The sequence below is a fragment of the Amblyomma americanum genome, chromosome 10, assembly GCF_052857255.1.
Source record: "Amblyomma americanum isolate KBUSLIRL-KWMA chromosome 10, ASM5285725v1, whole genome shotgun sequence".
NCBI classification, from domain to species: Eukaryota; Metazoa; Arthropoda; class Arachnida; order Ixodida; family Ixodidae; genus Amblyomma; species Amblyomma americanum.
In genome coordinates, this window is record NC_135506.1 from 110,561,527 (window position 1) to 110,579,586 (window position 18,060).

An 18,060-nucleotide genomic window follows, 5' to 3' on the forward strand; every position below is an offset into this window, starting at 1 on the left:
AGCCATATCTTGTAGTCGGGGATTTTAACGTGCACTCCTCGTTTTGGAGGAGTGAACAGACAGATACTAGAGGTCGGGTTTTAGAAGATTTTATTCTGTGCAACAACGTCTGCTTGCTCAATACAGGCAAACCCACATATCGCTCTTCATCCTCGGGTAAGATGAGTTGCATAGACTTGCCTTCTAGCTCTCCATCCGTTTTTACCGATTTTAAGTGGGATATTCTTGATAACCCGTACGGAAGTAATCACTTTCCAGTGGTAATTAACTTTGCTTCACCACCACCAATAATCCCAACAAAACCACCCCGTTGGAAGCTGCACTTAGAGGACTGGCCACCATTTCAAGAAAAGGCCTGTCTGGAGAAAATATTTTCTGATAATCTTACCGTTGACAAACTAAATGAAATTTTTACATGTATCATTGCGGCTGCATGTCTAGCCATTCCTCAATCGCCAGGAGTTGTACGACAAAATAATAAGCTCTGCTGTACACAAGAGTGCAGAGAAGCAAAAAAGAAACAAAACAAAGCCTGGGGAACTTTCCGAAGATATCCCACACACGACAACCTCATAAATTTTAAAAAGTCGAGAGCAGAAGCACGGTACATATGTCGCAATGCTGAGAAAACTTCATGGAAAAATTATGTGTTGTCCATAAATAGTTCAGTTACATCGAAACAAATGTGGGAACAAGTCCGCAAACTTAATGGCAGCTTTACTCCTTTTACAATTCCTTTCCTAACAGCTCCGGATACACAGACAAGCATTAGCGAACAGGCCGACAAACTTGAGGAACACTTCGCCACAGTTTCTAGTTCCTCACACTACACCACCAGAACACAACATAAAAACGACTGCCAACAAGTGGCAGTGCAAATGAACATTACAATAAATTAACCACACTACAAGAAATCCGTACAGTACTGTCGGCGGGCAAACAGACAGCACCAGGCCCAGATGAAATCCATTATGAAATGCTTGCTCACCTCTCCGAAGACGCTGTAGAAGCTCTTCTGAAATTCTTCAATAAAATATGGCAGTCTAGAAAAATGCCAGAGGCGTGGAAAAACGCCGTGGTTGTGCCATTCCTGAAATCTGGAAAACCACCAACTTCAGCTGGCAGTTACAGGCCAATAGCACTTACGAGTTGTCTTGCTAAAAGTTTTTTGAAAGTGTGCTAAATATTAGGGTAATGTGCATTCTTGAATCGCGCAAACTTCTTGATATCCACCAGTGTGGTTTTAAAAAAGCACGCTGTACCAATGACCATCTCGTCGATCTTGAAAACACAGTCCGTGAAGCTTTGATACACAAACAGCATTGTCTGGCAGTATTTTTTGACTTGGAAAAAGCTTATGATACCACCTGGAGGTTTGGGATTCTGTATGGCCTCACGGATCTAGGTATTCATGGCAGGATGCTGAACTGTTTAAAGGACTTCCTTTCTGACCGCTCATTTCGTGTACGTCTAGGTTGCACGCTTTCGAAAAAATTCATCCAGGAAAATGGCGTACTGCAGGGGTGCATTCTAAGTGCCACACTCTTTATTGTAAAAATGAACTCAATATCGCAAATAATTCCAAAGTCCATCATGTATTCCGTATATGTTGATGACCTTCAAATTTCATGCACATCTTCTAGCTTATCAACATGCGAAAGACAGATACAACTTACAATAAACAAACTAGCGACTTGGGCAGACCAAAATGGATTTAAGTTCTCTCCACAAAAAACAGTTGCCATGCTTTTCTCACTGAAAAGGGGCATGCAGACTGATCCCACCCTGCACTTGAATGCAATTGTTCCACAAGTAAAACAAGAGTATAAATTCCTAGGCATAACTTTTGACAGAAAGCTCACATTCTTACCCCACATAAACAGCCTCAAGAAGAAGGCTTCCTGATCTCTAAATATACTGAAGGTGCTCTCACGTAAACACTGGGGATCCGATAGGGTATGTCTTTTACAGATCTACCGCTCCGTAGTACGGTCCACTTTGGACTATGGATGCATTGTGCATGGGTCTGCAAGACCATCATACCTTAAAAGACTGGATCCCGTACAAAACCTGGGTCTTCGTCTATCAACTGGTGCATACAGAACATCCCGCATAAACAGTCTGTATGTAGAAATAAATGAACTGTCTCTTGCAAACGGAAGAGCAATGCTTACCTGTGCATATGTACTGAAAATAAGATCCTTACCAAAACACATTTGTTATCCCATAGTTACCAAGTGCACATCTAGAAGGCTATTCAATAATAAGCCGCAATCAATCAGACCTTTGTTATTAGTACACTTTGAAGATTCATATCATGAACCGGGAATACTAGATGCTCTACCTAAAATTGCCCCGAGACACGATCCATTGCCACCATGGTACTGCCTTCCCGCTGCGTGTGACTTAACTCTAACACAGTTTCGTAAAAAAACAAACATCACATGAACACCTACTACAAGAATACTTGGCTTTGAAAGAGAAATATTCAAGCTACATGCAGTTTTACACAGATGGCTCGAAAACAGCGATGTACGCTGGAAGTGCCGTAGTACAGGGGAAATGGGAAAAAATAGTAAGATTGCCAATTTATGTATCAATTTTTACTGCCGAATGTTGTGCAGTGTGTATGGCTGTGGACAAATGAGTACATGAGAACATCGAAAACAGTATAATATACACCGATTCCCTGAGCCTACTCACAGCACTGCAGACAAGCAATGCAGTAGAACCCTTAGTAGGCAGCATCATGCACAACATAGAAAATTTCACAACACAAGGACATATGATAAGGTTCTGCTGGGTCCCGAGCCACATCGGCATAGAGGGTAATGAGAGAGCAGACTCAGCAGCAGTGTGAGCTCAAAATGGTGAAATCAAAAATGTGGACTAACCTTTTAAAGACTGTATGAAGTTAATACATAACAAATTAAAGAACAAATGGCAGAAAGAGTGAGATAATGAACTCAACAACAAACTACACTTCATAAACCCCCCCTTGGGGGAATGGAAGTCATGCAGAAACCAAGAACGTTTCACTGAAGTAATCTTATGTCGCCTTCGCATAGGACACACACACTTGACACACAACTACTTACTTACAAAAGAAGCCAAACCCGTTTGTTAAAGATGCGGCGACGAGCTCACACTAAACCATATCTTTTTTACATGTTCAAAGTTATAAAAGCTAAGAAAGAAGTATTTTAGTCAATTTTATAATCAATGCATTCCATTTCACCCAAGTGCACTACTCATGAGTGATAATGCAACTGTTGACATTTTTTATGTTTTTAACGAGAGGCTGGTTGTCTTAAAAAGCTGTGAATGCTTCACTTTTCTTAGATAAACCTCAGCCACTTTCTCACTCCTGAGAAGAAGGCTAAGGTGTGTATTTCATTGGTTGGGGCCTCGACATCCTTGCCCTGCAAAGGATGGCCGCTGAGGTTACCTGACCTTATTTAAAGCTTTTACCATTAGCCATTTTAAAACTTTTTCTGCCCTTTACCTTCACTAGGTGATATGAAGTAACATTTTAGGTCCTTTACACCACCGTTTTGTTTTCTTTTTTGTATAAAATCCAGCACAAGGCAATTTTCTATACCTTGCGTTTGGCGCATGATGGCCTTATCTGCCTATGTGCCATAAAACCCAACACAACACCAACTGTAGTCGGGTACAACTCAAGAACGAAGCAGCGTATTCCCCTCAAAAGCAGCCCTCCAGCCAAGCGCGTCGACCGAACAGCTTTCTGCGGCTGTGCAGCCAAGGCTAAGCTGTACAGTGCAGAAGGCCCTTTTGTCCTTGTCACGAGTGAGGCTTCCTTTATTCGGGCTATGGTTGTGGAAGGGTGAAGGGAAAAGGTTAGGGAGTCAGGACAAAGAGTGTACCGTCTTTGTCCAAATGGCATCAGAGGTGGGGAGATCTTTGTTTGGGATAAGGATGCACGGCACCGTTTCCTTCCCTCTCTTTTTTAGCCTTGGTTGCATAGCCACAGAAAGCTGTACGGCCAACGTTGCTGCCTGGAGGGCCTCCTTTGAGGGTATGTGCGACTTCATTCTTGAGTTGTACATATATTAGTGTGGGCAAAGAAAAAGAAAGAAAAATAATGCTACCCAGCCTGCACTGCCTAAGGCACAACGTCAATACAGTGTTAACTTGGGAGAGTTAGCGATACATTGTCGACATAATTGCACAGCGCAAATCACTAAGCAAGCGAAAAGGGAAAGCGGAGCCAAAAAAATAGGAAAGGTGTGATATCATGCAAATTATTTGTTTTGTTTATGTCTCATGTATATATTTCTGGCAGTTTTTTTCTCAATGAACCTTATAGTTTAAGTCGGTGCCTTTCTTGTGTCCTTCCTTCTGCCCTCGTCTTTTGCGCGTGCAATAACTTCGTCACTGTTGATGCACAGTAATATTATTAGTATTCCGAACACTCCTGGTCTAGAGTGTAACCTACCAACTCTAGCACTAAATTAATTATTTTTTTATTAAATGATATTCTATCTATGATAATACAACTATAACAAACACCGCTTGACAACTTCAGTCAATGCTCGACGGATGCCTGTCCAACCTTAGAAACTAGGGTTGGTAAAGAACAAGGTATAGAGAAGTGGGAAATTGTCAATTTCTGTTTACCCTTGAGATGAATCGACATTGTGCAAGAGACGTGAAATTGCTGCCGCGAGGGTTAGCACCGCAGGGTGTCGAAATGTGTTCACACCAGAAAAAAATATTCTTCATGCATGCGGCGGCATTTGCAACCAATTCCGATCAACCTAGACAGAATTTTGCCGAAGTTCACAAAAATGCAGTATATATGCATATCATTCACGAGGCTGACTCAGACTAAACATTGTATGAAGAAAGTTGGGGGGGGGGGGGGGGGCGGTGTGCAGAAACGTTGCCAAAAAAGGGGTCGGCTAGAAAGGGATAGTTCTGTAGGCACTTAGGGCGTCTTCCTCCCCTCTCCTGCTTGGACCCTCAACTGCGTGCTCTTATTTATGTTAGACGTACATCTTTCTTGCATCCAGTTTACATCATTAGGTTGTTTATCGCCTCTAGAATTTTCCATCGCGTGCTGAAATGTACATCTTACTCGCCTTACGTCGATTTGCCCCGATTTGGGTTGGATCAAAGATGGAAAAAGTGCGCGCGCGTGTGTTTGTGTGTGTTCGCTTGCATGTACCTGGAAATTGAAGGAACAACTATTTTCACAGTCTGTTGTCAGGCAACTATAACATGCTTGTAATCATTTTCCAAGATTTTTTTTCCCCTGCGGTATTTTATTCGACACTGAAATGGATATCAAGAGTGGCACGCTATGGAAGAACGTTGGCAGCTGCTCCCCTGTCTTGCCTCAGCTTCCCGTGATAATGCAGGCGCTAAAAGCATGCAGAGTGCATGCCTTGGTAGTTCTCAAACCGATATATTGGGTGGGCTACTGTTCATTATTTGAATGTAAGCAGAGTGTATTGTCGTATTTATTGCTCAGGGAACATGCAAGAAACGTGTGTACTTTCATGTTGAGCCCGCCCTTTGGTTTCATGGGTTGGTAGCAAATCATTTTGAGATGAGGCAGTTTCCATGCATTCACACAATCGCAACAAAATAATTGGCTTCCGATTTTTATTCCATACAACACCGTTCATTGCTTACAAAACAATTTTTTTCTGTACATACTAAATGATTAGACACATCGACCAGATCGCATTCTGTCGGATCTGGAGTGTGCCAATTTTTCAATGAAGTTGTCCACACAAATTCAGTACAGCGACTACGCATGCCGTATGCGGACAGACAAACAAATGTCGATGTGGCCGAATCCTCTGATCGCAATGCTTTTTCGCTCGTGGTTGTAAACTTCTGTGGACGGCCGTTGGTTGCGTGCTCCATTCCTGTCAGATCGTCTGAAGAGGCAGAGGAGGCGGCCATAGCATTGGCGATGGTCTCCTCCTCTGCAGAAACCATCTTCAGCGACTCTAAATCTGCGATTCGTAATTTCGCCAGAGGCCGGGTCTCCCCCGTCACTCTATCTCTCCTCCGCTCCACCAAGGACCAACTCCGCCTGATCCAATTCATCTGGGTTCCTGCGCACTCGTCCCATCCAGGGAACGAGGCGGCCCACAATCATGCCCGAGGATTCGTCAGCCGGGATGTGGTGTCGCCCGTCCTGTGGACGGCGAGAGATCGTATGGTTACATTTCATGACAACCGTGCACTACCGCTTAAGTAGACTTCTATATCCCCCACACATATTTCTCTAACCAAACCCCAAGAGGTTGCATGGAGGCAACTCCAAACGAACACCTTCCCCAACCCCGCGATATATGCCTGCATATACCCTGGGGTCTACTCTCCCTCATGCCCGCATATACCCTGGTGTCTACTCTCCCTCCTGTCAACTATGTGGCCAACTTGTCACTCTATCCCACATACTCTGGGCTTGCCCTCAGGACTCCCCTCCGCGAGGTTTGCAGCTCTCGAATCCAGACCAGTGGGAGGCCGCATTGCTCAGTTCCGACTCGGACACACAGATCCGGGTTGTGACAAGAGCCCTAGAAGTCGCCGAACACCACTTGATGGGGCTATAACCCCACACCAACTGCTACCTTGATCGATGGAAATAAAGTTTATCCTCATCCTTTACGTTGCGTAGTGCCGAAGGTTTTTGTGTAGGAATTTTGGCGGGCTTTTACGTTGTGTAGTGCCGAAGGTTTTTTGTGTAGGAATTTTGGTGGGCATTTACGCTGCCTAGTACCGAAGGTTTTTGTGTAGGAAATTTGGCGGGCTTTTACGTTGCGTAGTGCCGAAGGTTTTTGTGCAGGAATTTTGGCGGGCTTTGACGTTGCGTGGTGCCGAAGGTTTTTGTGTAGAAATTTTGGCGGGCTTTTACGTTGCGTAGTTGGCCGGACGATGGGTTGGCAAGCTAGGAAAATCAAGACGGGGAGTTAGCGCAGTGCCAGGATTGCGAATGTTGATGCTATTTAGATGAGACCGAGTTCAGGAGCTTAGCCGAGGCAGATGGGGCTAGCTTCACATGCAAGATATGTAAGCGTTTTGAGGAGGCCGTTCAGACGTTGAAAGGGGATTGGGCAGCTAGGATTAAGAAACTCAAATGGGACCTCAAGGTGGAACAAGAGGAACGGATTAAGCAAGAAACTCAGGCCGCCGAGTCGCTTAAGAGGAAGGAGGCTAATGCCGACCTGTTGGAGCGAATTGTGGGCGAGCTGAAGGAGGAGTGGGAAAAGCGGGCCCAGCTAGAAGAGCAGGTAGAAGCGCTCGGGTCGCGGCCGGCAGGGAACCCCGGTTCGGAGCAGTGTCAGGTGGGGGACGAGGCTCGTCGATCCTACAATGCTGTAGCGCAGCAGGCTTTGAGTGGGCAAGAGTAAATGTAAAAACTCGCGACAGTAGCGCAAGGCGGCGGGAGAGACAGGTAGTGCGATCCGGAGGGCAACAGTCGCAGTTAGGAAGCGAACGGTTAAAGCGGAGGAGGGTTCTGGTAGTCGGTGACTCGAACGTAGCGAGGGTTGAGGGAGACGTTTTGACGACAGTGAAGGCGGGTGCAGGTGGAGGCCCAGTCAGGGAAGTGCATGGTAGATGCAATGGCCAAAGCCCAGGAGGTTGTGGGGGGCAACATGGATGACGAACGCCTTGTCGTTATCCATGCGTCTCAACGATGTGCTGAATGGGAGGAGCCAGAATCCCGAGAAGCAGTTAGAAATGGGGATGCGTAGGCTTAGAGAGGCCTCTGAGAGTGTGCATGTGACCATATGCACAATACCAGAAGTCCAGAGGCAGGCTAGCGAAACGGAAAGGATGGTCATTAAGGCTAATCGTGTAATTAGGTTAATGAGTCGACGACTAGGATACGGGGTAATGGAAGTTAACAGGGAAGTGTACGAGGTCCGGCCCCATCCTTTTGCACAGGATGGAATTCACTATGGTGGTGCCAGGCCGAAATTTCACTGTGGTCCAGACGACAGCGAGGCACTCCTTTTCCGAGGTGGAGTAGTTGATTTCGGTGCGCGAGAGTGTGCGACTCGCATACGCGATCACACGTTCCACGCCTTCTTGATGTTGAACGAGGGCGGCACCAAGCCCGATGTTGCTAGCGTCGGTGTGTATCTCGGTAGCGGCCTCCTCACCGAAGTGAGCCAGCACAGGGGTAATGTGCAGCCGTTGGCGCAGCTCCGTGAAAGCAGCCTGTTGCTCGGCAGTCCAGACGAACGGTGTATCGTCACGTGTTGAACGGGTGAGCGGTTGAGCGATCTTGGACGAGCCAGCGATGAAACGGCGGTAGTAGGCGCACAAACCCAAGAAGCTCTTGAGCGTTTTCTTCGTAGTAGGACGGGGAAACTTGGCTACGGCAGCAGTTTTCTCGGGATCGGGTCGTACGCCGTCGGCGCTCACAACGTGGCCGAGAAAATTGAGCTCTTTGTAGCGAAAGTGGCATTTCTCGGGTTTAAGTCGGCCAACCGCAGGGCATCCAACACGGTCCGCAGGCGTTCAAGGTGTTTGTCGAAGGTTTCTAAAAACACCACCACGTCATCTAGGTAAACTAGACAGGTTTGCCATTTGAGGCCAGCCAGGACAGTATCCATCATGCGCTGAAACGTCGCCGGCGGTGGGCAAAGGCCGAAGGGCAACACTTTAAATTCATGTAGGCCGTCGGGTGTGATGAAGGCAGTTTTTTCGCGATCACGTCATCAACCTCAATCTGTCAATACCCGCTCTTTAGGTCGATCGACGAAAAATACTTGGTGCGGCGAAGTCTGTCGAGTGAGTCGTCCAAGCGGGGCAGCGGGTAGAAGTCCTTTTATTGCGAAGCAATACTACTTCAGGTCGCACTTCAGCCCGTTCCGTGGCGAGGCGGTGGTAGGCACCATTGACCTTTAGCGTGACCTCGCTGCGTGACGTCACACCACGTGACCTAGAGTGACGTCACACCACGTGACCTAGAGTGACGTCACACCAGCTGTGTAAAAACGGGGCCCCATCTTACGCCGTCGCGAGGCGAGGCGGTAGCCACCAACGGCGGCCTAACTCCCGCTCCTCTCACCAGGGGCGCTACGGTCAGAGTCACCTACGCTACGATCACCAGGGGCGCTACCGCGCTACAAGAACGACATTGTAAGACGCAAGATCGGTCTACCGCCGGACCCCGGATATAGAGGCTTCTAGCCTCTCTACCCCGGGGCAACCAGCGACACGCCGGACACGCAGATGCACAAGTGGGGCAAACTTAAGATGACCGACGAACGATGAGGGTGTTATGCAGACAACTTGGCCATCTACAACGTGGCCGAAACATACAAGCTACCGCTAATGCATCGTGAAGACGAGGAGACGTACAACAAACTGTATCGAATTTTGGACGGGGACAATAACCCCAGCATTTATTACGGCGTAACGCTACCGTACTTTAACGAACGCTACTGCAAGCACCGAGTGGGCATATCTTACGACGCGGAGAAAATGGAGTGTTACCGCAACGTCGGCCAATCGATATTGGAAGATTTTGTAATGGGCACGCTGGTGAGGGAAATATTTGTCGGCATACACGGATTCGACGGATGACTTCCTCTTAGATGATTCACTGTAAGCCGTAACACTAGCATAACCCAAGACTACCACCAGCCATACTACCAGCTGATTCGCAATCACCAGGCTTAACCAAGCTAAGCCCCGGCCGTTTTTTTCGTTATGGCGCTCAGCTTACGGTAATCAACTCAAAAACGCAGTGTCCCATCCTTCTTCTTAACAAGCACGACGGGCGCTTAGAGGGCTGAATAATGTCATCTCCTTCACCTGCGTTTTGATGGCGTAGCGTTCCTTCTAAAAAACGCGGTACGGCTGCTGTCGTATGGGGCGAGCGTCATCGGAAGTGATGCCCCGATGCTTCGTGATCATCGTTTGCCGCACTTTCGAGGATTATGCGAAGCAGGTTTTGTACTGGAGCAATAGGGCGCGGAGGTGGCGCTGTTGACTCGCAGAGAGCCCGGAGCTAATATCGATGCGATCCAGGGACGTGTCCGGGCGTTCCATGGCCTTGGACGCAAAGCACTGAGTAACATCGGCCAACTGGTCGGCCCACGCGACGGCAGTAGCTCGGAAAAGGTGACGAGGTTCGTTCGTAAAACTAGTAATCGGGAGTTCCGACCGACCAATTGAGTCGTAGCATTGTATGGTGTTGTGTGCAGCGTTTATATCTGTAAATTCTTGTCACGTACCCTTTTATGCGTGGAACTGCACCACATCATATGTAACCACTCCTGCTATAGCCCCTAGAATGGGGCTGCAGTATTTTCAAATAAATAAATAAACCGTTACTGAGGTGGACAAGGTTTCGGGCCGAGCAAATGCCATGTGTCAGCAGCAAGGAAAGGTTGCCCTCGGCGACTGCAGGTCCATCACGTAGCCCATCATCGCATTCGACGCTTGCAAAAACACTGGAGCGCGGCGGGATCAAGACACTTTCAGTGGAAATACGAAGGGCGGAGCTGCGTTGACGAACGTCAGAGGTGTCGTCGGCTTTCGCTGTAGAAAACGTAACGGTTGTGTGCCGCAGGTCGATAACAGCACCATTCTCATGGAGAAAATCTATGCCCAAAATCAGGCCACGAGAACAGTCGCGGAGCACCAGGCAGCCAACTATGAACGTCGAGTCGCTGATCTGGACCCTAGCCGTGCACTGTGCAAGCGGAGTAATGATATGGCCCCCCGCCGTCCGGATCTCTTCAGAAGCGCTGCCAATTTGCCACCGATAATTGAAAACTCCGTCCTGTGTCCACCAACGCGCTAATGTGGTGACCATCGAGGAGCACGAGTATGTCGAGGGACAAATGGTCCTTTAGTTCAGCTGCTGTCGCCGACGTCGTCAAAGCTCTATCATCGGATATCTGCGTCGTCTGCGTCGTCAGGGGCTCTTTACAGCTTCGATATCGAGCAACCACGTCCCCGGAGGTCGCTGTTCTCAGTTTTCCCGACGAGGGCTGGGCGAGCGGTCCGCCGTCACTTGCGAGGAGTTCTGCGCATTCGGTGAAAACGATGATCGGCGAGGTGACGGGGATCGGGACGGACGGCGCGCCATGGACCACATAGGTTGCTGGGTTACGTACTCTTCAATCTCACGGGGCCGCTGGCCAAACCGGGGCCTTGGCGCATCGGAGGAAAAACCATGCAGGTCAAGCTCTCGATATGGGCACCGGCGGAACAGGTTACCGGGCTCCCCACAGTGGAAGCAGAAACGCCGGCGGTCAGGGCCACGCCAGACGTCCGCTCTGCGCAGGGATTGGCGATCACTCTGGATGCGGTGCTGCACTGTCTGCACGGAGGGTAGCAGGACGTCGTGATGGTTGGGAAAAACTGCCGCTGGATTTGGGGCAGGGCATCGCAGAGCGTCAGTGTAGGTCGGGCGGCAGTAGTCTCTGGTTGGGCGGTGGAAATTCCGATGGATTTGGGGCAGGGCGTCGCAGAGCTTCAGCGTATGTCGGGCGGCAGTAGTCTGTCTGGATTGGCTGTGGTTCGGCGCGTAGTAACGGAGGCCTGATAGTTTGCTGCACCTCTTCGCGGATAGCGATCATAAGGGTGCTGGCCGCTGGCTTCGACGTACCACAAATCTTCTATAGCTCCTCACGGACAACAGCGCGGATAATGTCGCGAAGAAAGTCGGTATTGCTGTTGAAAGCCGGGAGGGACTCCGTAACAGAAGCAGCAATAACTGGCCGGTCGTACGCGGTGGAACGCTGCCGGAGGACCTGCTCCATCGTGACTGCCTCCGCTAGAAACTCGGCAACAGTGCTTGGGGGGCTGCGCACGAGGCCGGCGAAAAGCTGTACTTTAACACCGCACATTAGGTGGCTCAGCTCTTTGGCTTCCTACAAGACTGGGTCAGCCCGTCGGAAGAGCCGCGTCATGTCTTCGACGTACATGGTAACCGTTTCGTTGGGCATTTGCATACGGGACTGCAGGGCTCGTTCAGCTCGCTCCCGAGCAGTTGACGTCGGAACTCAGGCCATGATGAAAGAGTGTCCTCACGGTTTTCTTACCACGTACGAGCACCGTCCTCCAAGCTGAAGAAAACGTTCCTCAGCTTGGCAGCGTCATCCCATTGGTTAAATGCGGCGACACGTTCAAACTGGAGGAGCCAATCTTCAACGTCCTCCAGTTGAGTCCCGTGAAAGGACTTTGGTAGCGGTGGGTTCTGGAGGGTGTAGTACGCGGCGCCTTGCATGACTAGTTGAGGGGCAGACGCCGAGGTAGAGTCGAATGGCCTGAGCACAGGAGGCAGTCGGCCAGGCGGCGAGGTTGTCTCCAATAGCCCATGCTCAGGGGGCAGTCCAAGATTTCGGCTGCTGACCCGGTGCACTGGCGTTTCTACAGGGAGAGGTCTGGCGTCCTCGGTGTTAGCAGGAGTGTGCGACATATTCCAGGGCGATTTACTCAGCGCACTCCACCACAAAATGTCACAAATAGGTTGCAGAACTAAAAGGGCGAGGCACAGGCCGCAAGCAGTCAAACAGGAAGGAAGGAAGGCCTCAGACGTTGCTGGCACATACCCACTACGGGGGAGTGGCCAACACACAGGCGGTTAATTACTGGATACAGAAAATTTTTGACGGGAAAAGCAGTGGAAATAGTATGTAGTCTGATAGATTGGAAGAGGGAAGGAAAGGGGTCCAGTTAACTTGGAGATCGAAGACGGGACAATTGCTTAATGTGCATAATAGTACACAATGCCTGTAATGTTGCAATGTCTTACTGACAGAGATCAGGAAAAAGAAATTAGAATGGGAGTCGCTGCGTTTCTTGAAGAAAATTTTGCACAGCAGAGCGCACACTCCTGTCGCTTCGTCCAAGCAAAGAAGCGCCAATGGAAAGAACAACCGCGGAAGACACAGGCAAGCCCAGTTGATGAAATGGAATTTGCAAAAGACGCTTCCTCAAATGAGAAAAGCGGCGGCAGAACAGCAGGAAGTGATCTATTGTCTCAGGTTCGGCACAAAAAGGGCACAGTGGGGAAGCTGCCAGGCCAGATCTGTGAAGGTAGAAATTTAGAAGGGGAACCCGGCAACGCAAGCGCGTGAAAGAGACCTCTAGTCTGCGTGAGCGCCAGTCTTTGCTACTCCAAGGATGCAGAAGATGCTGATATTCGGGAGACGATGTAAGAGCCGAGGCAGCAAATTCCTGAAATATTGTGTAGCTGCGAAACCTCACCGCAGCTGTATATGCACACGATGGTAGGACAGCAACAATTGGGCCGCTGAGAGAGGCTCTTGCTAAGGAATCTGCAACCTCATTTAAGTGAAAGCCCATGTGACCTGGTACCCAAAGCAACCTTACCGAATTTAGATGCAGCGGAATCAGGAACTTAAAGAGGCGTAATGGCCGAGAGTCAGTGGGTGAGGATAAGGAAGAGCAAATGGACAGAGAGTCTGTCATAACCACGACCTGGGAAACGGTAGATTCTAATCTTCGTAAGGCTAAGATTACTGCTAATAATTCAGCTAGAAAAATTGGAGTGAAGTCAGGAAGACGGAGAGAAAAAGACCAATCCAGTGAAGGTGAAAAAATTCCCACACCTGCCTTTTAGCGATCCTGCGAGGCATCGGTAGCAATAAGAACATGAGAGGGAAAGGACCTTAGGTGGTCCTGCAATAGACCCTGAAGAAGCGGGAAGGGCTGCAGCTTTGCATTCGATGGGAAAATGTCATCGAATTCAATCTGGACAGATGAGGAGTTGTTATATATTTGGCGGACATCAGTGAATCGAATATTTATGCGATCAAGGAGGGACTGCACGTAACATATCTGCGGGGTATGAAATCGAGACCAGGCAGCACTAAAAAAGGCGGAAGGTTGACTAAGAAATATTATACTGGAAGCGTGAAGAGGGGAGTCGCACAATTTTAAAAATGTTTGAACTGTTAAAAGGCGAAACCTAGCTGATAACGAAGGCATTCGCGCCTCAAGGTGCAGAACAGCATTGGCGACATATTTTGGAAGCCCCAGACAAAGGCGCAACGCCTCACGCTCCAAAAGCACAAGAGGGCGAAGTTTATAGGCAGGAGCTCCTGAGAATAAAACACACCCGAACTCCAAAATTGGGCGGACGTACACTTTATAAATCATCAGTGTCCCAGCTGCAAGAGCACGCGCGTCTCACTTCTTTGTCCTCAAGGCGCCGCCCGGGGCACACCTGGCGGCAAGATGTTCTTAATGAGTTCTTGCGAAGAAGTTTTCTAGATCTTTTTTGGCGTAGCATTAGCAGGCATATAACACCTCTTTTCGCCTCATTGTCTGCAGAACATCTGAAAATAGATTTCTTATAGACAACACTGTATACTTTTTGTAGACGGTTGTTACACGTAGTGTGGCCCTTGTGTTTCGTGGGTTCCCTTACGGCGCGGTTCAGGTGTCCGACGAGATGTGTCATTTCCGTTCCCCAAAAACCAATTTTCAATTTTTAAGAGCGCTATAGCTCTTATTCCTCACGTTTCTCGATTTCTTGGGGTCTGCTACCACCTCCCTTTGGCATGAAAGTTTTCGAAGTTCGACGAAGTCATGATGGTGGCCCCCATAATAAATTGATATATCATCCCAATTGGTGATTGACTGGTGACGTCATTAGTATATCGAATTGGTGATTCATTGGTGAGGTCACTGATTTTGTAACGTAATAATTAACTAGTCACGTGACTATGTTTAATCGCTTATACCTCAGTAATTAATTGAGTCACCATAAAACAAATTAGATATTTGGAATTCTCTAGATGATTATATCTAGCACGTTAGACGCCATTATTAATAATGAAGTTAATATTTAGTTATGGTTAGGCTTAATTTAATTGCTTTTAATTAATTAGCAGATCACGTCATGATGTAATTAATGGCATATTCGTAACGGGCTCGATGAGTAGAACATGTTAGACACCAATGTCGGCTAATTAGGTTAATATTTAGTTACGGTTAGGCTTAACATGGCGGTCGTGACGTCAGCACTCGGCAGCTCAATTTTTCGTACCTCATGGCGACCGGGCACCTATCGCCTTGAGGTGAAGAAAAATGGCCCTCCAAAGAGTCGAAAAACTTTTTGGTCAAATTGGTCAAAAATATGCGACCTCAAAACAGTAGGCGCCCACTCGCCGTGAGGTATGGTAAAGTAGCCTAATTACGTTGCAATACATCGCATGGACGATAGATTGCGCTACCAAAGAGATAACGCTCCTTATTTCAACGTCTCCCAGACGGTGGCGGCATATTTTCTAGCCTATTGCATAGTTTTCGCTGCAAAAAAAAACGCGCACAAAGCAGTGCTAGAAAGAACCAAAAATATGCGCTGGTGTTTTGTGCTTCTCTTGTGTCTCGTCTTTGATTGCGCTGTTTTTCCAATTCGTAAGGCACAAAGGCTGACGTTCCTTCGATATCTGCAATTAAACGCCATGCAAATGCTAGCGCGTTCGTTCTTTTAGCCTTAGATGTTTTCGCGCAGACGATCCTGCTTGGCCCACAGAACATGGAACAATGCAGCCGAAGCTGTGGTTTGACCTAACGACAAGCCGCCAAGGACGGCGCAAGTAGAATTGCGCACGTACGCGCACGAAAGACTGGCAACGCAGAGTGCTGCTGCTGACTTGCCGCACGTGGTTGCATTCCATGTGCCTTTCTTTCTTTTTTAGTTTGGTGCGCTAAGGCACGTTGCTTATCAACCAGCCGTGACTAAGGCTTCTGCCACGAGCCGTCATCCTTTGGCACACCACTCAAGAACGAAGCGGCAAACGCCGCCCCCTCCCCCTCGAAGGAGGCATTTCAGCGGATGGCGTCCACCAAAATTTTCTTGACGTCGCGGTTAATCCTTGTGCCTGCGCCTGCTAGCTAACGTGGCCGACGCAGATGACTTTCCGTCCTCTATGCCAGCGCGCATCGCATGGGGCTGGCTGCTGGCTGGCGGGCCGCGACGTCATAACCGCCGATCGGTTGACGCCATTGGCTAGACTCTGGAGGGTCGCTGAGGGACTTTTGCCACTTTGTTCTTGACTTATATCCGGCGATATTGCACCTTAACCTGCAAGGTCGAAATATATATACACTTGTATTATTTATACTAATAACCCTGATCACTCGGGCTGTTCCCGTTGTCATGACAGTAATAACGCCTAGGCACGTCTGTGTATCAACCAATGGGAAGATTCGGTCTACTCCCCCCCCCCCCCCCCCGCAGGTCACGTGGTCCTCCTCGTGATCGTACGCGCTGCGCGCCACTGCTCTTGTTTGAATCATTTCCCCGCTGACTGCCCGCCGTGGCGGCTGAGCCGGCTGCGGCTAAAGAGTAGTTTTCGCTATGGCGTCGTGGTTTCCCAGCGTTGGCACCATACTGCCCTTAGCGGCGCTGATGTTTTACCGCCTTGGACGCGACCAGACAACTGTGCAAACTGTCGACCTGCTCCAGGAGTACGACTACATCGTCGGTAAGTGGTCGTTTGCTGACGTGCCCTTTTCGAAAGTCACGGTTTCGCGTGCCTGCCACGGCTGTCGGTGTCCCGCCCTCGAAGCGCAGGTCATGGTTCTAGCTGGCCGGCGAGGTCGCAGAGCTCCACTTATAGAAGCCAGTTTGTTCGGGTGCGACCCCCGTATGACGCGACAACGATATGGCTGTGGTCGCGTGGTTTTGCTCCGTGTGCGTCGCGACAGAACTTCTAGAAAGGACGGTTTCATTGGCCGGTCGGGTCATGTTTGGAACGGGACGGCCATGTGCTTAAGGAACCTTAAGTTTATTATAAAGTAAAAGCATCCTTCAATGCTTTTCGCCTGCGGTGAAGCACGTACTGAACGGCTCTAGTGAAAGGGAGCCGCCGCGGGGCTGAGTGGAATGGTGCTCGGCTGCTGACTGGAAATACCGAACCTTTCTTTGCCCTGTGCGGTAGGCATGCGTGCAAAAAACGCTGCAGTCGCAGTGCGCCAGCCGTGTCACACTGCGCATTGAGTGTAAAGACTTCTGACCAGCCCTTTGTTTTGCTTTTTTCTAAAGCCGAGAACATCGCTGCATTAATAGGAACGAAGAGGCATACAACTAGTGCTAAGCTGTGCGGGCTGTTAAGCCAGTTAGTGAAGCATCATTGGAACATTTTTTTTTATTTAGAGCGGTAGTACTGGCCTCGAGCCCGGAGTTATGCTGATTCCACGGATAGAATCCAACATGGCAGCCACCATAGCAACGACAGCACCTACTAGTATCTCGCGTTTCGGGTCTCGGCAATTCAAATCGTAACCCAATGGTTTCCATGGTAACCGAGTTAGTTGCATAATGAAATAAAGTAACAGGTGTCAGCGTGATGTTCGAGCACCAGAACTCGAATCTAATGTCGATCCGGCATATATATATATATATATATATATATATATATATATATATATATATATATATATATATATATCCCTGTCTGGCAGGCGTCAAAGTCGGGCCACTTAATCCCGACATTCGTGTCAAATTTGTGGGCCAACAGTTTGCTGCAGAATGTTCCAGATGGTGTCATGTGATTCAGTGTTTCGTGCAGCATTAACTTAATAGTTAAGTAAGAACCTAGTGTCAGGGATTCGAACCGGCGGCCTATGTACCCCCAATTCCACCTCTTTACGAATCTTCATGTGAACATTGTGGCTCAACAGTTTGCCGCAGTGTGTTCGGGAAGGTTGAATGATTTCTAGTTTCGTGCAGCATAAATTAGGTTAGTCTAGCTCGCGGCAGAGATTCAAACAGGCGACCTGTGTTAGGTATGTCAATGTTCGATAATCGATCGCTGCCCCATTGTCGGCTCATTTTTCTCTTGTTTTGCACAAAAGAAGCTGGTCTTTGTTTTTTGTCCTGCACAGTTTCATACATAGCAGGCAATGCTGCCAAAGCTAGCGCGCCTGTTCTCGAGGGCTCAGCCCACGCGCCGGAAAGCAGTTCTCAATTCAACAAAAGTGAACACTAGCATATATTTCGTTGTGACAGACATATCTGGACTTCGTTTTACCTCTTGCCACATTTTCGCCCTGTGATTCATTGGAACTTTT

At 48.6% G+C, this 18,060-nt stretch overlaps 1 protein-coding gene across 1 annotated transcript in view; it reads left to right on the top strand.

The window, feature by feature from the left end:
* The first annotated feature begins 16,282 nt into the window (after window positions 1–16,282).
* The window catches only part of LOC144106300 (glucose dehydrogenase [FAD, quinone]-like), a 64,672-nt gene continuing 62,894 nt past the window's right edge, over window positions 16,283–18,060 (top strand). The window contains exon 1 of the mRNA XM_077639084.1: window positions 16,283–16,472. Coding sequence (XP_077495210.1) covers window positions 16,346–16,472 — 127 coding nt within the window. The 5' untranslated portion in view covers window positions 16,283–16,345. The remainder of the gene's footprint in view (window positions 16,473–18,060) is intronic.